Genomic DNA, 24,344 nt, shown 5'->3' with positions numbered 1-24,344 from the left:
GTGCATGTCTCTGAACAGGTGGGTAAGCATTCATTACAATGTGGTTTTGATGCTGTGCAGGCCTCGTCTAGGGTGGCTGCCACTGGTTCAGTTGTTCGCAGGCACGCCTGGCTGAAGGATCAGAATTTATCTGACCATGTTAAGACAAGGATTTTGGATGCTCCTTTGCAGTCTGATGTGTTGTTTGGTTCACCTGTGGAGTCAGTCTTGAAGACAATGGAAGACAAGGCTAAGTCTATGCAGGCTGTTAAAGATTTTTTGCAAGTTCAGCCTCCGAAGTTTAGTAGGAATTGGCCTGCTAAGGGGTGGACGTATCCTTCTTATGATTCTCAGTCTAGGGGTAGATCTAGACGTGGTAGGGGCAGAGCTCAGAGTTCTTTCAGACCTAGAACAGGGAGTTCACCTGCACAATCTTCGGGTGAGGGCAGGGGCCAGTCCTTTCGTAAGCAGGCCCAATGACCTACCTTTTCAGCTGCCAGATCCTTCTTGCCTGGCAGCACCTTTGGGAGGAAGGTTGGCACTCTTCAAGGAAAATTGGATTTTGATTACCCAAGACAAATGGGTATTGGATATCATACACCAAGGTTACAAGTTTTATTTCCATACCTTGCCTCCTTTCAAAGGCATGCCGGACGTTCCTCCTCAGCAAAGACTAGAGGCTCACAAACAAATTTCTCTACTACTTCAAATAGGGGCCATACAACCGGTCCCTCTGCCAGAAGTGGGCCTAGGATTTTATTCTCGCCTGTTTCTAGTACCAAAGAAAGGGAACACGTGGAGACCAATTTTGGATTTATCTATCCTCAACACATATCTGGACATTCCCAAGTTCAAAATGTTGACGTTACAACAGCTTTTACCTCTGCTGGGCAAAGATCACTGGATGGTGACTCTGGATCTCAAGGAGGCTTACCTTCATGTTCCTATCAGGCTCAGTTGCAGGAAGTATCTGCGTTTTCAGGCTGGGACTTCTCATTATCAGTTCTCTGCATTGCCCTTTGGCTTATCTACTGCCCAGAGTGTTCACGAAGGTTCTGGCTCCAGTGGTAGCTTTCTTCAGGCTAAGAGGAATACAAATCTATCCTTATTTGGACGATTGCCTGATTCTGGCCCAAGGAAAGGACGAACTTCTTCATCATTTACAGTATGTGATGGCAGTGTTAAGATGCCTGGGGTATTCTGTGAACGAAATAAAGTCCAGTCTAGTACCCTCTCAGGACATGTGCTTTCTGGGTGTGAGACTGAATACAGCATCCCAGATGGCCCTTTTGACCCCGGACAAACAAAAGAATCTTTCTCTTTACTTCCACCAATTGTCTCGTCAGTCCAGGCTGACTGCAAGGACAGTCCTTCAAGCCTTGGGGTTCATGGCATCTTGTATTCTGGTACTTCCCAATGCCAAACTGCATATGAGGAAGCTACAATGGTATCTCAAAATGTATGGACACAGCACTGCCAAGATATGGACACTGTCATTCAGATAATACCTTGCATTCAAAAGGAATTTTTGTGGTGGGCTCAGGAATGTCACCTAAACAAGGGACTCTCTGTGACCCGGCCAGAGGCGAGTCAGATTCTAACGACAGATGCCTCAGACAAAGCTTGGGGAGCTCATCTAAATGGAAAATGGGTACAAGACACGTGGCCTGCCAGACTTCAACATCTACATATCAACTTGAAGGAGATGTTAGCAGTCCAATTTGCATTGATAGCTTTCAAGGATTTACTTCTTCCAGGGCAGGTGTTGATTCTAACAGACAACACAACTGTCATGTGGTACATCAACAAGCAAGGGGAACGATTCATATCCTCTATGCAGACAAGCAATGATTTTGTGGGAGACTGCTCTCAGTTTACAGCTAAATCTTCAGGCAAGGTTTCTGCCAGGAGCACAGAACTCCTTAGCAGATGTGTTGAGCAGACAAATTATGGATCCCCACGAGTGGAAATTGGATCCTCATGTATTTCAGAAATTGACAGTGTTATGGGGAACTCCAGACATAGATCTGTTCGCTTCTCCACTAAATTACCAGCTGCCAAAGTTTTGCACAAAAAGGTTTCATCCCACAGCTTGGAAAGTGGATGCTCTCTCATTCAATTGGAGCAATCTTCATGTGTATGCCTTTCCACCTCTGCCTCTCCTCCCAAAGGTACTCCTGAAGGTCAGACAGGACAAGCCAAACATGATTTTAATAGCTCCGGATTGGCCTCGACAGCACTGGTACCCATTACTGAGAAGTCTGGTACGGGAGCCTCCATGGCCTTTGCCTTCGATTCCTCACCTGCTGTCTCAGGAGAACAGTCATTTACTCAATGTCAAACTTCATTCTCTACATCTAACAGCCTGGCATATTCTGTTTTAAACACTGGAGGGTCTCAGCTTCCACAACAAGTTTTGAATGTTATTTTGGAGGCCAGAAGGCCTAGTACAAGGAAAGTTTACGCAGATAAATGGAGGAGATTTTTATTTTGGAGTACAGCAAAGGACTTTGATGTGTCTAAACCTAATTTAAGTGTTGCGCTTCAATACCTTACTGAGTTATTGGATAAAGGTTTGTCCTTCTCCTCTATAAAGGTTCATGCTGCAGCAATTTCTGCTCACTATGACTGTGACCCACCATTATTTTCTCAGCCTTTGTTTAAGCAATTCCTTAGAGGGGCAAAGAATATAAGACCCCCACGTAGAGCTCCTACTCCTGCTTGGGATCTCAATTTTGTGTTGGAGAAACTCACTCTACAACCTTTTGAGCCTGCAGCATCTGCAGAGTTGAAATATTTATCATGGAAGACTGCTTTTTTGTTGGCCATTACCTCTGCGAGAAGGGTTTCTGAATTCCAGGCCCTTATGGCGGTTGAGCCTTTCTTAATTTTCCACAAGGATAGGGTGTCTTTGCGTACTAACCCTTCTTTTATGCCTAAAGTGGTTTCTAGTGTGGCTTTAAACCAAACTATTCATTTGCCTACTTTTTATGCAAACCCCCAAAATAAAGGGGAAAGGATTTTGCACACTTTGGATATACACAGACAGTTGCGATATTATTTGAGCAGAACTAAAGGGTTCAGGCAGTCTCAGCAGTTGTTTGTTTCTTTTGCTTTGGGTTCTCAGGGCAAACCTGTTTCAAAACAAACTATTTCTAAGTGGATTGTTTTTTTGTATTGCTTTCTGTTATTCCCATCATGGTAAGGAGATTCCAGCTGGGATTAGGCCTCATTCCACTAGGGCTACTGCCACTTCTACTGCTTTTTAAGGGGTGGCTACTAAAGATATTTTGGAAGCAGCTACTTGGAGTTCAGTGCATACTTTCTCTAAGCATTACCACCTTCCACTTTACTCTAAATCTAGGGCTGGATTTGCCACTGCAATTTTACAGGGCATTTTGGCAGCCCCTAATGCTTTATAGTTTTGCCATCCTCCCTTACCTCTGCTTTGGGATTCTACCCATATGTAAGGACTGCAGCAATGTGAGATGAAGAACATAGTACAGTTTTGTACCTACCATAAATGTAGATGATCGAAGATCCACATTGCTGCAGTCCAATTTACCCTCCCTCCTTCCCCTCTGTTGTTAGAGGTGGTGGTGTGGTTTGTGTTGTACATATTGTAAATATGGTTAGTGCAGGGGTGGTTGGTTATTTTTTGCTGTTTTTCGGCTTTGGCCTTTCTTGTTAGGGCCTTCTGACATCTGGGGCAAGAAAAGACTGAGGATATGACGTCGGTCATGCGCTTTTGTACCCTGACGTCCTGATGTCAGTTTTAAGCGCCTTGACCGACGTCAGCCTAATACTTTGGTATTCGGGCCGACCGAGGACAGCGGACTACCCATATGTAAGGACTGCAGCAATGTGGATCTTCGAACATCTACATTTATGGTAGGTACAAAACTGTACTTTTTTCCATTGTTCGATGTGCACTTGCATAGTAGTCGATGAAGATCCCCAGTATGGGCTTAATGTTAGCTATTAAGTTCATCTTTTTCCCAGACCCCTCCCCACCAAGTACAGCAGGACTCAGAGGCACAGATTTTTGGTGGACTAGTGGGTTCTCCCATACCTGAATGACCCAGAGGGCAGGCGGAAGCACTGGAGTTTTGCCAGCTCTTCATTTGGTGATATTTGCCCTTGTCATTGCAGGTGTGTCCTTGGGAAAATGTGGTCTGATGTAGTGCTATTGGTAGGCCATTTGCAAATCTTTCCTACTCCATTGCCACCTCTTGTGAGCACTTCTCTAACTCCAATCTCCAGCACACTACCCTTCTCCACTCACTGCCCTTTTTGGGAAAAGTTTTCCCTCTGTTTTTTTGTTTGGGTACTTGAATAACCAAGAGGCATTTTTCCTTGAGGTAGAGCATATGGGGATCCCTTTTGCTGATTATCCTTCCTTGTAAAAATGAGCAGGTTCATGAAGGTTTGTATGGAATGGCCTGTGGCACTGTTTTTGTTTCAGAAATGCTTTACAAAGACTGAGTAAAGAAAAGGGGTGTGCCTGCCCCATCTCTGCCATGAGTTCTGTTTGAAGGAGTCTTTATTTGCAGCTTGTGAACTCTGCTCCTAAGACTGTGAATGGCTTTTTATAGGCCCCAACTGTGTGGAAATAGGTAATGATGGCCTTTCCTAAGAAAGACGACTTTATGATTTCTGTGGTCCACAACATGTCTCTGTTATCCCAGTGCTTTCCTCATTACTGTCGGATAAAGGGGTCTAAGGCTTTGGACAGGAAGACAGAGGTAATTTTCCCCTGCTATGTTGTGTCTCTGACTTGCGTGTTATACCTCTGTAGGTTCCATTTCCTTCCCAGTGGATCAGGCACCAGAGAAGCTTGCAACCCCTTCTGATTCTGGAAGAGAGAGAGAGAGAGAGAGCTCTTTTAGACCCTTACCATAGATTTCACAAGTTAACGTGTGTAGCTTACCTTCACATTTATAATGCAAACCATATTCTAAGACATCAGGTCCTCAGACTTTTCCCCCCAGCTTAGAGAGCCATCACTGAGTCTTTTTTTTCCCTTCTTTGCACCTCCTTCCTCACCATTGGATGTTAATTTTTTCAGCAGTGATTAGAAAAACCTAGATCTGCTGACGTGAGACCTGTTGGGCGGAGGAGTTCACACAGGCATTTATCAGAGTTGCTTATGCCCTTGTTGGCTTCCCAGCTGTTGAGGGCATTTTTATTTTGAATGGCCTAACCACTTCCCCCTGCTAAGCACTTGCATACTGCAAGGACTGCCTGTGCCCTTTTGTCTGCACATATACGCTCCTCCACAAGTACTGATAAGGACTAACAGCATCTTGGGTGGTTATGCCTGTATCCTTCCTGTACCAGCTCCCAACATGCAGGTGCACACCACCCTCCAGTAGAGGCTGTATTATCAGAGCAAGTACTGTGAGCCAACCAGGATCACAATATTGTCTCCTCCCCTCTCGCAAATGGGCATGCCTGTCCTTCTTTCCTGTGCAGTCATGATCTGAGCCAGCAATATAACTTGGGTTACCTGGGCCATAGTCACCCCACTCTGCACTGTTTTTGTGGTTTTGGACTTCCCTGTATTGAAGCTGTTGTGTCCTCCCCTTAAAGATTACTGTTGGAGACTGTCATGTCCTTAGAGTTCTAAGGACAGGGAGCACTACTTCTCAAAGGGATAATAGAGACTGTTCCTCCTTTAGAATGAGAGTTAGACATTTTGCTTGTCTGTCCTCTTAGTGCCAGAAGAAGTGCAAGACTTGCATTCTGTCCTGGACCTCCGTAATTTCATTAAGTGCATTTGATGTGCTAGGTTCCTTATGGTGACTGTCCAGAGTGTTCTGCCTCTCTGCCACAGAATGCTTGGATGGTATAGCTGTCCTAATGGACAGCTTTCACATATCTTTCTTTCAGGTCTGCAAACTAAGCTATTTTGGCCTATTTGAGGTGGTTTCCACTTTTTCATTATCAAGTGCTACCTGTCAGTCTCTCCTTTACATGTGTAGCATTTGCAATGGTGTTAGCTGTTTTTCTGGAGTCTTTGCAGGAGAAAGACCTCAATGAATATAACTAAGCCACATAATGTCATCATGAGGCAGTGTCCTTAGCATGGATTTCTTGTGATTGCATGCCTTGGAGATTTTCATAAACTGGAACATGTCCTGTATGATCGATAGTGTTACTGATTATATTGTGAGGTGTCATATGAGGGTCCTCCAGTGGGCCTTGAGGATGCAAGTGAAACCATTGCTCCGACTTTGTTATGAAAGCTGTGGAATCCAAGTCCGTCAGAGACACCTGGAATTGTGGTTTATCAACATTCACTGGGGCAGCCCTTCCGAAATTCCCAATCTGTATGTGGCTGTCAAGCTCTGCATTCATGCTGACTGAGAATTGTCTTTGTTGGTGCAGAGGTAGACGCTGTATTTGTCATTCCTTTCTTCAGATGATCAAGATGTCATATATCTGGTGCCCTGGGTGAAAACCCAATAGATGGTTTGATTTCAAAACCTCTGTCATCTGGACATGATAGTGGCTACAGTCTTCTGTTCACATGTCTGAAGATGCCAGTATTGTAGCAAGTGCTCAGATTCCATTCTCTGTAGCGCCACAACTTACTCAGTGGTCATCTTCTAGTGTCATTCCCTTGTCCACTGGGCTTTGTAGTAGGGGATCTTTTGTATCATTCGTAATGTATATCTTCTCTTTCTGCAGCAGAACTTATCACATTGTGAAGTTTGACAATGGCTGCTGTACTGTGGGGTCCTACCTAGTTATTTCATGGTCTAAAGAAAGTGTTCTTTCTTGGACAAAGGGGCATTATATCTCCCCTTTAAAATTACAAGCATTACTCTCTGCTCTGAATCTCTGGTGGGAGAACTTGAGAAGCAGGATCTTTCCTGCCATGTTTTGACAGTCAGTCTGTTAGATGGTACATAAGTATAACATGAAGTTGTGCATTCTGTGCAGAGACGCAGGGTATGTTTGCCATTGGGCCACAGGCATGACAAGTCACACATGAAGCAGTTCACTTTTATGGAGAATCAAGTAATTTTCATTTATAAGGATCATTGGTGGGCCATAATACGCAATGGTTGCAAATTAGCTGGAGGTGTTTAACAGTCCATCCAGCCAGATGTTCACAGCTTTGGACTTCCTTAAGTAAGGCTGGTCTCTTCCTTGTACAGAAAATATCTGTAGAATGCTGCATACAAAAAGGGAGAGCTGGTCATATCTGTTTTATTTTCTTATTTAACTCCCCACCTCAGCTGACCATACACTGTTTGGCTGCTCTCCTAAGGCTCCCTGCTTTCCCATGATGCCTCTTTATGGGAGGGAAAGAGATGGGGAGCTGCAGTTTCATTTCAGTTTTAGCCCTCAGCTGAGACCATTTTTATGGTGGTCATAAAGAGGAGTAGAGTAGAGCTTAGCAGACAGCTGCTCTGACAGATATCCTGAATAAATCCTGTGAGGAGGGTGACTCAATTGTCAGAGCATTTGCAGTTCTAACTGACATCCAGGACTCTGTGGGTTGGGTGTTCTGAATGCATCTGGGTTTGGTGACCCATGGCAGAAGAGTGGTGGTCACACAGCTATGTCTAAAATCTCTTACATCCTCTCCAAGAAGGGGGTGTAAGACTAAATTGTCTCTGTGGAACTACTGGAAGATACCCAGACTCTTAATTCTCAAAAGATGTATAGCAACTTTCATGCCTTTTAAGAGTCTAGGAGCTTTACACCCCTTGTTCTTAGTTTAAAAGGGGTTAAGAGACTTCCATCCCACTATCAAACCTTGATAACTTAATACTTTCAGTGTATCTCATTACAGATATTGACTTACCAAGTAGTCCTCTCCTGATTTTGTAAGATTGACAGGGTTGTACTGGTGGACAGAATGGATATTTTCTTGTGAGTGTAGGATTTTGTTTGCTCTGTCCTGTTCTAGCAAATTAGACATGCTGGTTATGGTGGAGGAAGGCTTACAGAAGAATACCTTCATGTGTTTCACTTGTTTGATGACTAGCTTTTGGGGGCCCCATCAAGAACTTTCCTAATCTAATGTCAGTGAACCTTCTTTATGGGTTCTTGGCTATGCATTACTACTACTACAGTCAGAATCTGGCATTTTGTCAGTAAAATCTTGCATTTGAGGACACATATACTCTTATCTGATGTACGCTGTAATGCAGAGCACCATCTGTATAAGCACACTTGGACCAAATCCTGATGGTTCTTTTCCCCTCCCCTTTTCTTTCACAGTTTGAGTTTTGATCCATGCGGTCATTAGTAAAGTCTTGCCTTTGTGTGCCTGAATATCATAAGTGTTCATGTGGCCGTCGTATTACAATTCAGGACCAGTAGTACCATCCTGTTCATAGTTTTAGGATTGTATTAAAACAGTGTCTTAGCAGCAAGGGCTTGAACTTCCTTAGAATAAGTCAAGGCATTCAGCCAGCCCCCCTCCAGCCCCTTGGATGGTAAACTCATCCTCAAAAGTTGAAACCCAGATCTCTCCTTGTCCTCGTGAGCATCTTTGGATCACAGGAGCTGCACCTTCACCTGCCGTAATGGGAGGTGCACCCTGAGGTGCTTTCAGTACTTTGGTTGGAACCCTTGGTTGGCTATCCTGATCCCAGAGATTGGCTGTTTGAAACATCCCATCACTGATTGGCAGTACTCTGGTCCAGGAATGTGAGGACATTAAGAGCCTCCCATCCCCAACGAGAGTTCTGAATGTTTGTTAGGACTGCAGATGTTGATCCAGTAGTCACAATATTCAGACACTTGGTTAAGACATCTGGGAGACAGGGCTACCTGACAGTTTAGGGCACCTCTTAGTCTTTCATAAATGGCCTCTTTTCCAAGGGGAGAACCTATTTTGGTACTCCAGCCCACAGTTTAGCATAGGACTCCTCTTCTATGGTAAATTGTGGGCTGGAGTGCCAAAAGAGGCTGTCCCCTTGGAACAAGGTCATCCATGACAGATAGTAAGAACTCATTTTTAGAGGACCCCCTGAGATGCACCATCCTACACAGGTGTATGTCAGAGCCTGCTGGCCTTGCCATAGCATCAACACAGTCACAGTTATAATGAGCTTATATAGTTACTTAACAGATTAGGTCATGTCTATAATTTGGATCCTAGAAAACAAGTGTAAAGACATTTCATCTCCTCTTTGTCGATTTAAAACTGTATAGCTCATCAGATGAGGAACTTAAAGCACAACTGCAAGTTGTCAAAACTTTTTCATATGATATAAGAATGTCATTTGGTCTTTAAGTGTGGAAAAGCAACCTTTAACGCAGGAAAACTGCAGCACCAAGAAAACATCAGTTTGGGACAAGAATGTGATGTAGGACTTGAGCAAGAGGGAGCATATAAATATTTGGAAATTGATGAAGGATCAACAAAAAATATGAACAAATGCAAGTAAAACTTAGTAAGGAATATTTTAGAAGACTTGATCCTGAAAACAGCGTTGACATCTAGGAACAAAATTCAAGCTGTAAACCAATTTGCTCTTCTTGTCCTAACTTAGTTTTGGAGTGATTGACCGACCCCAAAACATGTTGAATAGGGAAAACTAGAAGGAATGCTTCATGCTCAGCAAATGATTTATAAAAATAAGTGCATACGATGATTATATATTCTCCGTTCTGAAAGAGGTACGGGCCTCCTTGAAATTGATTACATGCATTGATCTGCAGTCATGGGACTGCACGCACATCTGCTGACCTCACAGTACCCAAACCTAGTGAAAGTTTCTGAAACATGAGGAGAATAACTCGTAAGATGACTTCCCTGCTTAGTCTAGAAGAAACATATCGACGTCAAGCAGGAATGGAAATCAAACCAGAAGTAGATGAAAAACAGGAGGCAACTGAATGTACCAAAAAAAATATATATATAAGGTGAAGGATCAGATGAGAAGGCAAGAAATGTGGAAATGCATAAATATAGTTGCAAGTAAAGCAGACTTCTGGAAGAACCTCGTGTTGGTCAGGATTGAACACAGGAATGGTTAAGGAGAGGCAAATTCAAACCAAAAGATGAAAGGTTAATATTGGCGGCCCAAGATAGTGGGCTCACACACACACATGTTAGTTTACAAAGTGCATTGAACATGTGGGAGAAACAGACAAATGTAGGTTTTGTAAAATAGAACTGGAAACAGTCTCGCACCTCGTTGCTGGTTGTGACGTACTAATAGCAGAAGGACTTCATACTGAAATGCATAATAATGTGGGAAGAATGTTGCACTGGGGATTGTGTTAACATTATGGTATTGAAGTAGCTGAAAAACACTGGAAACATGAGCCACAAAGCATCATAGAAAATGATGGTTACATCATGGTATCACCCATTACCAGCAGTTCAAAGATAGATGCAAGAAAACCAGATATTGGAGTCCATGAAAAGAAGACAAAAGTAGCATTGATCATTGAAATCGCTACACCCAGTGACTACAGTGTCTTGCATACAGACAGAGAGAGTCATAACACCCGGTGGCTACAGTGTCTTGCATACAGAGCGAGAGAGAGAGAGTCATAAAATTTCAGGATTTGCAGGCAGAAACGAGAGCAATGTGGAAGACAGATACCCAGACAGTTCTAATAGTAGTAGGAGCAACAGGTCTTATAAAAAAGAATCTACAGTCATATTTAGATATGCTACCAATACATGCAACTCCATACGAATTGCAGAAAGAGTCATTACTGGGCACATTACGGGTGCTGTGAATCGCACTTCTGGCTGACATCGAGGATTGAAACAATACTAATTTCACAAACCTCAGTCATACTTTGACTTAGGAATGGGGTGTATTCTTGTCATGGTAATGGAAGCCAAAAAGACTTGGAGAAATTAAAAAAAAAAAAAAATTTGAGCCACATGGAAATCTAGCACAGGGCTTGAGGTACAACCCTTAATCAGCTTTTCGTTCACCCAAGAATTATGAAGAGTTGAAAGCATTTACAGTACCTAATCCAGTAGGGAGGACTGGAACTTGGTTGAGGTAGACAAACGGTTAAGGAAGTTGAGCCCCAGCTTGATAGAGTAAAATCCCCTTTGCCCACCCTGTCCCAAAATTTTCACACAATAAGGGTGAAAACTGATTGTAGTCTCTCCAGGCCTGCAGAGGCCTCCAAGCCCCATTCAGTGAGGGTCTGTTTTTTCATCATGCACTAGGACTCGCATTTGAGGGCCTTTATGTCATGTACAGGTTATCTGGTGGAAGATCAAGTTGCTTGTGGAATAACAGTCTGTTAGGGAGTTCATTCTTTATTCCAGCACTAGCCCAGTTCAAGCCATTCCCCGCTTCTACTTTTGATTAGTGCATAATCTAGCTGACCAGATTCAAGCCTGATACGTCTTCTCCAGGATCATATGAGGGTTTACATATTCTCAAGACCATTTTCTGTTGAGACAGTAGTTGTAATGAGTCCATCTCCTCTACCAAAATCTGCATCTCTTTCTGGTAATCTTCCCTCTTGGAGGTGCCTGCAGGCTGCTGAAGAGCATCTTTGACTGCACTTGACCCTCTTGCATTTCTGGGGGTGAAATGTGAAGAGCTTTGGGCTGCTCATTCCTTTGGAACACGTCATTAGAGACACTTGTAGAGTTAGCTTGGAGGCATCTTGATTCACCTAGTCACTTGAAAAAATCACTGACTACCTTTACAGGCTGCTACCTTAGTAGGTATCCGGTCACTGAGCATCTTCTTGTGAAATGTCCTATTAGTTGTGTTCATCAAAAAAAAAACTTTTTATATTTTTCTTTAAGTGAAATGAAGCTTCTGCTTTGTAGTATTAGATGCTCTGCAGCTATCATTAAGGGGACATCACTTTATGGGGTCATTCAGTATTGGAGTTAATACCTCAGTGGCAAGTTGTTAGCAATACAGGAGGTCTTGTATCACGTCAGAAACACTGGAGTTGGGGGATTTTTTTCTCTTTTTCAGAGCCAGCTATAGTATGGGATTTTTAGTGGAGAAGATTGGTCAGTAAGGTTTGCAGTGTGTGGTATGGCCCAGATTTTGTTCTCATCTGATAATCTGTACTGGATGCAGGTCATTAAACTATTGTCATCCTCCTGTTTTGGGATGGTCCTTCTATCCAGTAGCTGCATACAAGTAAGCAAATGTATACTTGCATAGTTACATATCCTTGTATGTTCTCTTTCTGCTTAGATTATGCTCACATAGTTGTGTATGAGATAAATGGTGTAGAGGGTGAGCCCACTTTCTTAGCCCTGCATCTGATACCGTGCAGTGTGCTAGAAGGATAGAAGTGAAAAAAAGAAGCTGAACAGAGAATTGAAGAATAATGGTATTAACCATTGCAGAGTTCCGTCTTATCAGCTAATACAGTGTGTTTGTATTTATAAGTGATACTTGTCGAACGTATTGTTGAAGATTTTTTTTTTTTGCATGAAAGTATTCTCTTGTCACTTTGAAGTCTAAATTTATATCCTTTCTTTTAATGATGTAGAAATGCGCAAGGCAAAATTGTTTCCCTCGATGCCAAACTGAATCTTGCCAACAAAGATTATAAGAAAACGACAAAAATCACCTGGTTGGCAGAGACTGCTCAAGCCCCCTTCACCCCTGCCATATGTGTTAATTACGAGCACCTTATTACAAAACCGGTTCTTGGCAGAGATGAAGATTTTAAGACTTTTGTCAACCGCAACAGCAAGGTATGTTTGTGTGCATACGTTTTTCTGTGTATTTTTTTAATAAAGTATGCTGCTGTGTTAAACTGTGTAAAATCTGACTTAATGCAGCACAGATTTGGCTCATAACTTTATGCTTTTAAATTGGTGGCAGATTTTGCAATTTTTGTATTTTAGATCTGGTTATGGACAATTTGTTTAAATTATCGGTTGGTTGATTGGTTTGCTGGATTGTTAAGTGACTCTTGGACTCTTTTTGGTCACAGCCCAGTCCACAATGGCAAAGATGAATACATTTTGACCTTCTAGGGTTGGGGGATGTAGTTATCATTTCTAAGGCAGTCATAATATTTTACTGTAGGTACATGCTGGCATTTGATGCTAATTTTCTGTACCTGTGATAAGGTTGATTGTACTTGGAGGTTTTATTTGTTGTTCCCAGAACTTTCTCAGCGGGCAGTTCTTGTTCTGAGCTGTTGTGCACACTGGAGGGTCCCTGTGTTGATGTACAGATATTTTTTGCCTGCTGTTAATATTCCCATTTCTTTTTGGCTGCTTAAATAGTTGATGTGCTGTTGGATGGTTCCTCTGTTCAGTGTGTTGAAGAGTATACATGAGACAGTGTTGGGTAGATTAGCAATGAAACTAGTATCACTGAAGCCGTGATAGTGAATAATTACTTATCAAAGCCAAAAACTTAAAACATAAAATGTATGTGTGTGTGTGTCAAGTCATATAATGTATGTGTGTGTGTTGTCATAAAAGAATGTGCAAGTTTTGCAGACAGGTATATACAGAGAGTGTTAAATTGTAGCTTACAGTAAAACCTTTTGTTAAATTAATAATAGTAGTAAGTCACAACCTTTTGAAACTAACAAATCTGCAAGTAATAGTAATAGCAGCTATGTTAAGCTCAGTTACTTTTACCTATTATTCTTCATATAAACTGATGGTCTTTTAATGAGCAAAATTGCTGGATTGAATATGTACTGCAGGTTAGTAAAAGTAAAAGTGAAGCAAGCATTTTAGCAGGACTTGCATACATGACTGAAGATAAACATTGGAAGACATTAGATGAGTCATAATATAGATCTCAATTGTTTTTGCATGAGGAGGATTCAGATGTTCATCGTGTTACCCTGCTGCAGTCATCACACTTGGGTTATCCTGCCGTCGGGCGGTCCCGCAGTCGGCCCGAATTCCAAAGTCCTGGTCCGGCGTCAGTTGCTGTAGCTTCTTCCCTGACGTCAGTGCGCCAGGGGTATATCAGAGGCATCCAACGTCATTTTCATAGCCTTCTCTTTACTTTAGTAAAGGGATCACTTTTTGTGTCACACAAACGAGCATTCTCTTTACGCCACAGTAGAACAGTTTTTATGCTGGTATGTTTAGTAAGCAGGGTGGTGTTGTGGATGCATTGTTCCCACTGGGGGAAGGATACTGAGGGAAAATAAAGCTTCCTGTGTGCACAAATGTTTTTTCTTTCCATGTCTCAAATATTTTTTTTTTTATTTTGTAGTTAAATATTTGCATGGTTTGTTCCTCATTATTTAGCCATTTGATTTTGGTATCAATAAATTATTATACACTCTGTAGAAAATCTAGCCCTACGTGTGCCAGTAGTTGTCAGAGTGCTGGCCAAAACCACCATTGGAACGTCTGTTTTAACCTATTCCTGGTACATTATGATAAGTGCAGAAATTTCCAGCCGTTCCTCCTAGGAAACGAGATGCAGACCTGCTACAAAGCTTGTGTGCTATTGACAGTGGGGCAAGGGTCTTGGCCCGATGACATTCTGCGTGATCATGCAGCTGTCAGTAGGAGAAAGTAAGGTAAAGCACCTTAAGGCATGGCCTGCATTTCATCTTATTTATAGTGGAAGCCCTGTAAAGCTATTCCATATAGTGTTGTTTTTTCCCCTAGGGAAACATTATATTTCATTCTATTCGTCACATGTAGATGACTGTTGACATAATCAGAGAAGCAGTCTCTAGCACCAATGTGTGAAAGTAAGGTTTATGGTACTGGTACTACTCACTCTTCCAAGTTTAGGCATGTAGAGAGAGCATGCTTGAATCCCTGGACGAGGACTGTAAGGCTAAATTCTGACCTGGAAGGTCTGCTGCATTTGCTGTGCTCTAATTTGATGTTGACAGAGTGAGAAGTAAGGTCATTTGTGTGTATTATTTCCTGTGTGGGCTCTTGGTTGTCTGTTCTTCAGTGATGGTCCTTCAGTGTTGCTTCATTGCCTGGTATGAGACTTTCGAGCAGGTGAGAGAGTTTCAGCAGTGTCATGTAATGTACTTTCAAGGTCTGTATAAGCCTATATACTCCTTCCTCCTGGAAGTCACTCTCATCTATACTTGGGTCATTAATCCTGTCCCCTGAGCATGTTGTTGGCACCCTGCCAATCTCTCTTCCATGTGACAGTGGCATAACGCACTTTTCCTGAGGTCTGTCTGTCTGCCAGTTTATTTTCCTTAGCTGAGAAATTCAAGGGTATAGAGGTCCCTTTTCTTGAAACACATGTAAATCTTCTTCTTTTCTCCCCCCCAGGGCTCCACTGAATAACATCGTTGGAGAGATCTTGCATTTCATAAGGCCTTCCATGAATTTGCATGTACATCTTAATGCTCTTATGCTCTTTATTGAGGAAAAGCCTTGGGCTACCTTCCCCGCTGTAACTTATTCTAGAGGGTGTCCGTCTGGAAGCACTCCGATTCAAGCCTCATGATTTCGTAACAAGGCAAGACTGTTCTTGTAGGTCGTAGACTAATCGTAATGCTGATTTTTTCCATTATCTCTTTAATGTAATGCAGAGTTCTGAGACCCTGGCATTTTGACAATTTTTTCACTGGACAAAGAGTACAAAGCCTTGGCCAGGTTTGGTAAAAGGGTTTCTCTTTGCCACTCTAGACCCTTTGTGCTCCCAGTCTTGCCTCTTTAAAGTTGAGTCATGTGCTGTAGATCAGTCTTTGTCCAAGTTCTCCTGGTTCTTGATGCAGATGTCAAGGACTCATTGTTGAAGGCTGTTTCTCTAAACTTGACAGTGGACTTTCTTTTTGCTTCTGGCAGGTTTGAATCTATTGATTCTGTGGTTGGGTTGGCTGTTTCAAACACCTGCTTGGTGAGCTGGATTGATTGAAGAGCTCTGCTTCTTTTAAGTAGTTGTATGTATGTATGTATTTATTGATTGACTGATTTTGATTGCAGTTCAAGGTAATTTTCTTTGTGGAGTTTGAACTGTTCTGTCAGTGCTAGGGCCAGCCTTGCAGATTTAGGTGAACTACGTGGCTGCCCAGGGCACCATTTTCTGGGGGCACACTTTTTTTGTTTGTTCATTTGCTTATGAACGTTCATGGTGAATCACTAAGTATTTTCTGCTATACACAGCTGAAACTGCTCCTGTTACATATTAAATATTTTTCTCATGCCCTGTCTTCACTCTGTTGTCGAAGTTAATGCGATCAAGATTGCATTGTGCATATGTCCTTCCCCATTCTTCTCCACTGTGAATTCCCAACCCCCTTTCTCCAGTGGTGAAAATTCATTTAGAAAGATTGCTTGGCATGTGGCTTGCCTTCTGCTGTGTACAGGTCAGTGTGATTAAATGTGGCATCATCAGTGGTGGGATTTGCCTCAGATGGTGACTTTTTCCTCAGTCTAGTTCTTGGAGCTAAGGTGAGAGGAGCAAAATTCTTCTAAGAAATAACATTTTTATTTTTGTTAGTTGGTTTCCGAGTCATTTCACTTCCCAATGTTGTCATGTTGATTGTTCTGAATTGAGGAGAAGGTAATGTGAACATACAGGAAAAGCTGCAAAAACAACTTTGCTTTTCTCTTTGCTGTACCCTGGCTTTATGATGCAGGAAAATGACAGGAGAGAATGCTCCTGCTACTGTACCTTAACACTTACATTTAGGGACGTGAAGGTGAGTTCAGTCATTAGTTTAGATTACTTCCACTGTAAATATTGAGCTGGACACCTCTTCCACAACTGTTCATGTACCACTCTGTTTATAGTTGCCCCAACACACCCAAGTAAGTTTCTTCACAAGGTATAAGATCACTTTCGTTATTGTGTCAGTTTCATGGTAATATGAATATTTGCTTGTCAGATCTCCTTATCTTTAACTTCAGATTGTGTCTGAATCAGTTTACCCTGTCCCATTTGATGCTTCTATTACTAGAGTATTTTTATGCTGTTTATACTGTCCTAACCTACAGCAGTCAGTGCTTTGAAACTGTGTTTTAATTTAAGTTTCGTTTGTATACTAAAAAGCTTTTGGTATTTAAGTAGTTTTTACTTTTTGTTGCTTTACATATTGTGAAATGCAGTATTAGTTGCTGAATGGTTGTAACCTAACTGACGATGAATTAGTGACAAATGGCCCGTGTAAGCATATTCTTATTTATAAGATGACAGTGTGTATGTGAGAATTTACTGATCTGGGTATGGAGTCAGTCAGGGGTAGGGGCACAGCACGTTGAGTTTTAATTTGCTTTTCTATTATATTAAGTGATGGACTGTATTTACTGAACTGGATATTCATCAAAAAGCAAGTTTAAAAGGGTGTCTGATAGGTGTTTTTGTAAGTCTTTGCATCATGTATGAGTAGTACAACATTCACGATTAAAAGTTTAAATTGTGGTAGCATTGGATGTTTCAGTCTCTTATTCTCATTCTTGACAGGAACATCCAAAGGAATTTTAGGCGTATATATATACATGCATGCATACACACACGTTTGTATATGTAGCATATGTAAATGAGTGTGTACACAACCTTTTTAATTTAGTTTTGGTTTAGTTGTGAGCCTTAACCCATTTTGACCTTAATCACGTGAGGTGCAGCTATTGGCCCATCATAGGTCTGTCTTGTATAGGTTCATAGGTAGGCACTAGGCTATTGGCCCAAGGGCCTACGTAAGCCTAGCCAGCAAGGTACCATAGCTTACGCCACCCAAGAAAGTTATTTTCCTGTGCCACTGTCCAGCAGAGAGACAGACGTGATCCCCAAGGTGTATTTCCTATTTCCCATCCACTCATCAAGATTTTTCTTGAAAAGTGCTAATGAAGAACTTTGCTTGACATAGATGGGTAGCTTGTTCCAGAGTATAGGAAGTCTCTGGGACAGGAATCTATCCCTCCAGCATGTCCTGTTTATTGTGGTGACAAGGTTTAGGTCCCTAGAGCGTGTAGCTTGGAGGGATTGGGATTTCTTTAGGTGTAGCATGTCCAACAGCTCTGGGTTTGACATAGCTGTGTATGTTAGGCAGAGATCACCTCAGAGTAGGCAATATGCTACGGAGTAAAGCTGGAGTTTTTTGAGGCGATCAGTGTAGGGCATTTGTTTGAGGCCAGTAATACTCTTTTTGAGGTACTTCTGTGGCCTTTCCAGCTACTGCAGATGTTTTGTGAGGTACATTCCAAAAGGGGCGTTGTACTCTATAATGGGTCTAATGAGTGACGAGTAGAGGGGAACAATTACCTATTTTTTCCTGGAGGAGAACACTTTTATGATGAGGTATGCCACGTAGGAGGACTTCCTGACTACTGTGGCGATGTGACTATCAAAGGAGAGACTACTGTCCACCTGGGTCCCAAGGTCTCTTATCACGCATTCGGTGTTAAGTAGATTTCTACCTATGTGATAATATATGGTGTATAGTCATACATCTGCTGAGGTTGATGAGCCAGAGTTTGTGATGTCTATATCATTGTGGGGAATGGGGGCTAAGCTTTTTTTTTTTTTTTTTTTAATGAAATACTTTCCTCCCTTACCACATTTCTTGCAAGTGTGCCTTCCTGTGCTTGCTCCACAGTGGAAGCTTGCCTGTACCAGTCCTCACTGAGTTTTGTTTATTTCCTGTAGACAGTGTTGTTTAGCTGGCCTTATGACAGCTGAGTCTCTGGATGCATCCAGGTCAGTGGTTGTCTTAGGAATATTCTGGCTTATGAAAAGTGTTTTGAACTGTACTAGTTTGCATTGTTAGGCAATGTGTATTTTGCTATAGAAGTAGCTTAAATTTACGTTGGAATATTTTCTCCTTGTGAAAACTGTGGAAAAAATAAGGAGCGTGTGGTTTCTCAGATGGGCTTCATTCATAAGTTGTTTGAAGATTGTTTTAGGATACCACATTTTTTCCTGTCAGTATTGGATTTCATTTCATTGTGAACTGCACAGCATTGTATAGTTCTATTTGAAATTTTCAACTACTTATTATAGGTGCTTGTCTTTATGAAAACCAATCCTACTCTCTGCTTTCAGTGCTGCTTTCATTCAAAATGAACCTTCAAATTGGCAGTTGTGATAAAAATGACATTGCATGTCATGCAGTTTAGAGACTTTGCTAATTGTTTGCTTATTTATTTGTTTGTGTTTGATTTCTTAGGTAGAATGCTGATCTCCATGGACCTTTTTCAGACTCAGCCCTGGAGCGATGTCTGGCTAAGTGACTTGCTCAGAATCACACAGCTATGCAATGGAGATGGATTTCTTATTACTTTCGGTGTCATTGTTCCTTGGTCTGAACTGTCCATTTGTCTTTTTTCAGTTTGGTCAGTACTGAAGACAAGATGCTTCAAATAGTAAATATTTTTTTTATGTTTGCTTGAATTGCCTACCATAAAGCCTGTCAGCTCTGTCAGTAATCTACTGTCTGGCCAGTGCCAGTTGTCTAGCCATGGTTACCTCTGATAGCTTTGACAAAAGCTGGATATATGAGCCACTCAACCTGCCAACAGCTGACTAAAGATTGCTACAATGAATATAGGTTCACTGACAGGATACCATGCGGGAGCAGACAGTGTGATCGTTAGAAGGATGCTGAACATCCTATGTATCCAGGATCCACAACGGAAGGGCACTGCAACAAAGTTACCTAGCTTTGGATCCAGAGTCTACTACTCTGGTGGGGGGAGGGGGGTAGACTAGAATTGATATAGGGAATTGTGAGAGAGAGTCTTATGAAGTAATTGAGGGATGTAGTCAGAATTAGAGACATACTTGTGGCAATCAGATTACAGTGTAAAGATAGGGTGTTATTTATAATCTGAGTCTGTGTACCCCAGCGAGGTTATGATGGGGAGGAATTCAGGCAGCAGTTGTAGTACTTGGTAAAGTGGGACAACATTAGCTGTTGTTAACTGGGACTTGAATTCTCGTATGGGGACTGATGGAACAGGATGAGGACTGCCTTGGCCCACATCAGTAGGCATCAGGAATGAGAGAAGTCATTTTAGATTTTTGCCAGGCAAATGGTTTATAGTGGCCAAGAAATGGTTCTCTGAGGGATAGTCATACATTCACATACAAGACTGGTCAACATGCAGCTCTGGTGGACTTACTCCTAGTAAGGAAAGTTATTGGGGTAGAATCAGATTGCAAAGTCATCCCCACTTGAATTTATTGTCCTCCAGCATAGTTGTCAAAGAAGGCTCTGAGGTCACCAGAGACTTGGTTGAAGACCTGGAAGTTGACTTGAGTGAAAACAAATGAGTTCTAGGAAATACTTGAGGGTCTGGCACCTCAGGAAGTGGATATATGCGGAGTCAAAGAAGAATTGCAGTGTTTCAAAACAGCATGTGTAAAGACTATAGAATAAGTTATATGTCCAAACCAGTTATGGAAATAAGGTACATAAGGAAAGCTAGTGGTGGAATGCAGAAATTAAGCATGTTATCAAAAAAAAAAAAAAAAAAAAAAAGTGTTCAGGAATTAGTGGGTGATAGAAAAGAAGAACTATGCTGAGAAGAAATACTGGTTTGCTAACAAAGAGGCTAAAGAACAGTCACAGTAGCAAAGAACAAGGCATCAGAGTCACTCCACCAGATTCTGGAAAATGATTCTGCAGATGGCACAAAGAAACGCTATCAGGTTGCAAAGGAAAGACTGAAAGATAAAGAAGATGGCATCCCTTTTGAATGGTGTCTTATGACTATCAGCAACCTGTTCACCAATCCACAGGACCTCAAAGCAGATGGAAAGAGTACTTCTGAGAATGTCCCCAAAACATGGAGACTGAGTAGCCAAAAGATCAAAGTCTAAAACTGTCTTTCGGCTTTTAGGGGTTGCCACAGCGGAACTCCAGTCTGCTAATGATTAGCAATTAATTTTTATGGTGTCAAGTTGCCAGCCCGGCGCCCAACCTTCAACAAAGGCACACGCACACACCTACCTGCATGTCTTTAAATTCACTCTGCCGCAGGGAGGACATGCAGACTCCGCACAGAAGGTCCTCCAGCCGAGAATCTGACAGGAGAAATTTGTTTTGAGGCGACAACGCTAACCACTGCACCTCCACGGCCAAGTCTAAGATGGCCATTTTCAGGAATATTCCCTTTTCTGTGAGGTGTTTCACTGTCTTTTGAGTTGGTGTAAATAAGTTTGGGCAATATGGGGGGGGGGGGGGGCTTTCCGCCCTGCAAAAAAAAAAAAAAAAAAAAAAAAAAAAATGAGAAGAGAGATCTTCAAGATTCTCTTTTCCAGGATTTTCAATCTCTTTTTCTTCCCTGATTGTTGATGTGCTACATTTTCATTGCCGGGATTTCAGAATGGAGGAGGCTAAGGTGCATGGTAGGATGTATACCTTGTGACAAATAACAAATGAAGACATCAGAACAGAAGCCAGAGTAGCCCTAATTACAGAGAAGGTCAGGGAGAGTGATTTGGTCATTTGCAGGAAAAGAGAAGGATGTCTAGAGGAGAGAGCATGTGTGAGAAAACCTGTGACGGTTAGGCATCGCAGTTAAAGATGGAGAGTGTCAATGAACAGAGAGAAGTGATGATAGCTGATATGACACACCTGCCTTTATAAAAAAGAATGGTGAAAGAGTATTGATGAGATGAGAATGATGGCTCATCTCTCCCCACCTCCCTTTGAATATTGGGTGTCAAGCAGAAAATCATATTTTAATGCCTTGCATCGACAAAGATGAAAAACTAGTAGTATTAATATTTTACTTGTTTAAAGTATAACCATTGCCTGGCCTTGTTTGAATCCTCTCCAGTCATATGGTTGGGACTGTTGTGACATGCTTAGTAGCTTCTTTGCCAGTGAATTGGAAAAAGTTATTACCCGTCCCACTGATCATACACTTATCTTTTGGTTTTGAGTTTGGAATGCTTTTACTCAGTGACTGTTTTTGGATGTTCTTCGTCTCACATTGCTGCAGTCATGACCTGTGGGTAGTCCGCTGTCCTCGGTCGGCCCGAATACCAAAGGGCTAGGCTGGCGTCGGTCATTGTCGCCTAGAGCTGACTTCAGCATGCAGTAGTACTTAAACGCATGACCGACGCCATATCCTCAGTCTTTCTTGCCACGTGGTCCGAAGCAGAAGCAGCATTTGCAAGTGCCGTTCGGCGTTCTGAAATTTTCATTTACCGAGTTTCAGACTGAAGACCAAGTTGGGCTAAGTACCCCGTTGGGGAAATTTTTGTCTTTTCTTGCCTCAGTTATCCGGATGTCAGAAAAAGTTAATAATTGCATTTCTTGTGGGAAACAGATACCTCATAGGGATTATCATTCTTTCTGTATTCCTTGCTTAGGGCCTGAGCACGACGTAGTCGGGTGTCGCTTTTGTGCTAGATTTAATAAGCGCACCATTAAACGAAGGTTAGACTGTGCCAGGCTTGTTTTCGGTAAGCGGTGTAACTATAACATGCCGTCGGATCCTCAGACACCCGCTACCGCTAAAAAGCGTAAGGATAAATCTTTGAGGACTAAACCGGATGAGTCGTCCGTTGCGGACGCCGGTTCTTCGGAGCCTCCGGTTGAATCTGTGGATCCTGCCGAGGGTTCGGCTGAATCCCAGGGGGAACCTTTACTTTTACAGGAGTTGGCCTCTCAGGAGTTAGGCCAGGCCGAGGGTGCTTCTCAGGTTTCTGTAGTTCCATCCTTACAAAAGGTTATTAGGCCTTCTACTTCAGTGGCTAAAGGCCATGCTAAGGCCAAACCTGGTCTTGTTGGCCCTGGTCATACCTCTAGCTCTCCAGCCCCTGTTCCTAAAAAGCATATGTTGAAAATGGCGGAGGACTTGATTACTTTGATCAGGGGTTCTATGCCCCCCCCAGAGAAGAGGCCTAGGGTGGAGGCAGATTTAGAGGGAATGGATCATTCCTCAGACTACTCTGATTCCTCAGCTGAAGAAATTCAGGATTTCCCTTCCTATTCTGATTCGGATGCAGAGGACTCCTGTCCTTCTGCTTCTTCTCCAGAAGATTTTTCTTTTTTTGAAACTTTACATACCATGAGGGAGCATTTCAAGTGGGAAGGTCAAGATTTTTCAGATTCTCGGAAAAGGCTTAGGGAATTTTTGTTTCTGCCACAACATAGGCCCTTGGCTATTCCTCCTGTCTTAGATGTTGTTCAGGATGTTTTTTCTGAATCTTCCCTTAATCCTGATTCTCTGCCTCCGGCCCCTGTTAAGCCAGACAGGTATTACAGAGTTCCAGAGGCACATAAGTATTTGTACAAGAGTCCTAGAGCTGATCCGGAAACTATTATTCAAGGTCCAAGGGTGTTAGGGCTTCTGTGGCTAAGAATCCAGTCCCTTTGGATAAAGATTCTAGAGCGTTAGATAGGTGGGGGAAAAAAGTGTACACCTCCTCTACGTTAGCTATGAGGGCTTTGAATTGCCGATTTCATATGCTGAAGTATCAGAACTTTTTATTAGGCCAATTGAAATCTAAGGTGGATGCTTTATCTGAGGGTATAGAGTGTAAGGAACTCCAGGAGTTGGTTCATGCATCAGATCAAGTTGGCAAGCATTCTTTGCAGTGTGGTTTCGATGCTCTTCAGGCTTCTTCTAGGGTGGCTGCTACAGGTTCTGTTATTCGTAGGCATGCTTGGCTTAAGGATCAAAATTTGTCAGAACATGTAAAGGCTCGGATTTTGGATGCTCCTCTTCAATCTGAAGTACTTTTTGGTCCTCCTGTGGAATCAGTTTTGAAAAAGATGGAAGATAAGGCTAAGTCTATGCAGACGGTCAAGGATTTTTTGCAGGTGCAGCCCCCTAAGTTTAGTAGGAATTGGCCTGCTAGGGGATGGTCTTATCCTTCTTCGGATTATCAGCCTAAGGGCAGGTCTAGACGTGGTAGAGGCAGGGCTCACGCCCAGGGTTCTTTCAGACCTAGGACTTGGAGTTCTCCTGCACAGTCTTCTGGTGAGGGCAGGGGTCAGCCCTTTCGTAAGCAGACCCAATGACCTGTATCTTCCGCTGCCAGACCCTTCTTTACTGGCAGCTCCTCTAGGAGGAAAGTTGGGACTTTTCAAACAAAACTGGAATTTGGTCACCCAGGACAAATGGGTGTTGGATATAATAAATCGAGGTTACAAGTTTTATTTTCACACTTTTCCTCCTTTCAAAGGCATGCTGGATGTGCCTCCTCAGCAAAGGCTGGAGGCTCAGAAGCAAATTTCTTTGATTTTACAGATGGAGGCAATTCAGGTGGTCCCTCCTTCAGAAGTAGGCCTAGGATTTTATTCCCGTCTTTTCCTAGTGGCAAAGAAAGGAAACACTTGGAGGCCAATTCTGGATTTGTCCATTCTCAACACCTACCTAGAAATTCCAAAGTTCAAGATGTTAACATTACAACAACTTCTGCCTATGATAGGCAAAGATCACTGGATAGTAACCCTGGATCTCAGAGGCCTATCTTCACATCCCTATCAAGCCCAGCTGCAGGAGATTCCTGAGATTTCGGGCTGGT

The 24,344-nt window shown here is 42.4% G+C and overlaps 1 protein-coding gene across 13 annotated transcripts in view; it reads left to right on the top strand.

The window, feature by feature from the left end:
- The window catches only part of EPRS1 (glutamyl-prolyl-tRNA synthetase 1), a 1,752,234-nt gene that overhangs the window by 863,128 nt on the left and 864,762 nt on the right, over window positions 1-24,344 (top strand). For all 13 annotated transcript variants that reach the window (XM_044061601.1, XM_044061548.1, XM_044061611.1 and 10 more), the window contains one exon: window positions 12,448-12,655. In XM_044061601.1, coding sequence (XP_043917536.1) covers window positions 12,448-12,655 — 208 coding nt within the window. The remainder of the gene's footprint in view (window positions 1-12,447; window positions 12,656-24,344) is intronic.

The sequence above is a fragment of the Protopterus annectens genome, chromosome 1.part0 (genome assembly GCF_019279795.1).
Source record: "Protopterus annectens isolate FY-2018-M chromosome 1.part0, PAN1.0, whole genome shotgun sequence".
Classification (NCBI taxonomy): domain Eukaryota; kingdom Metazoa; phylum Chordata; order Ceratodontiformes; family Protopteridae; genus Protopterus; species Protopterus annectens.
Note: the sequence above shows the minus strand (reverse complement) of the source record. Positions and strands in the feature narration are given on the sequence as shown.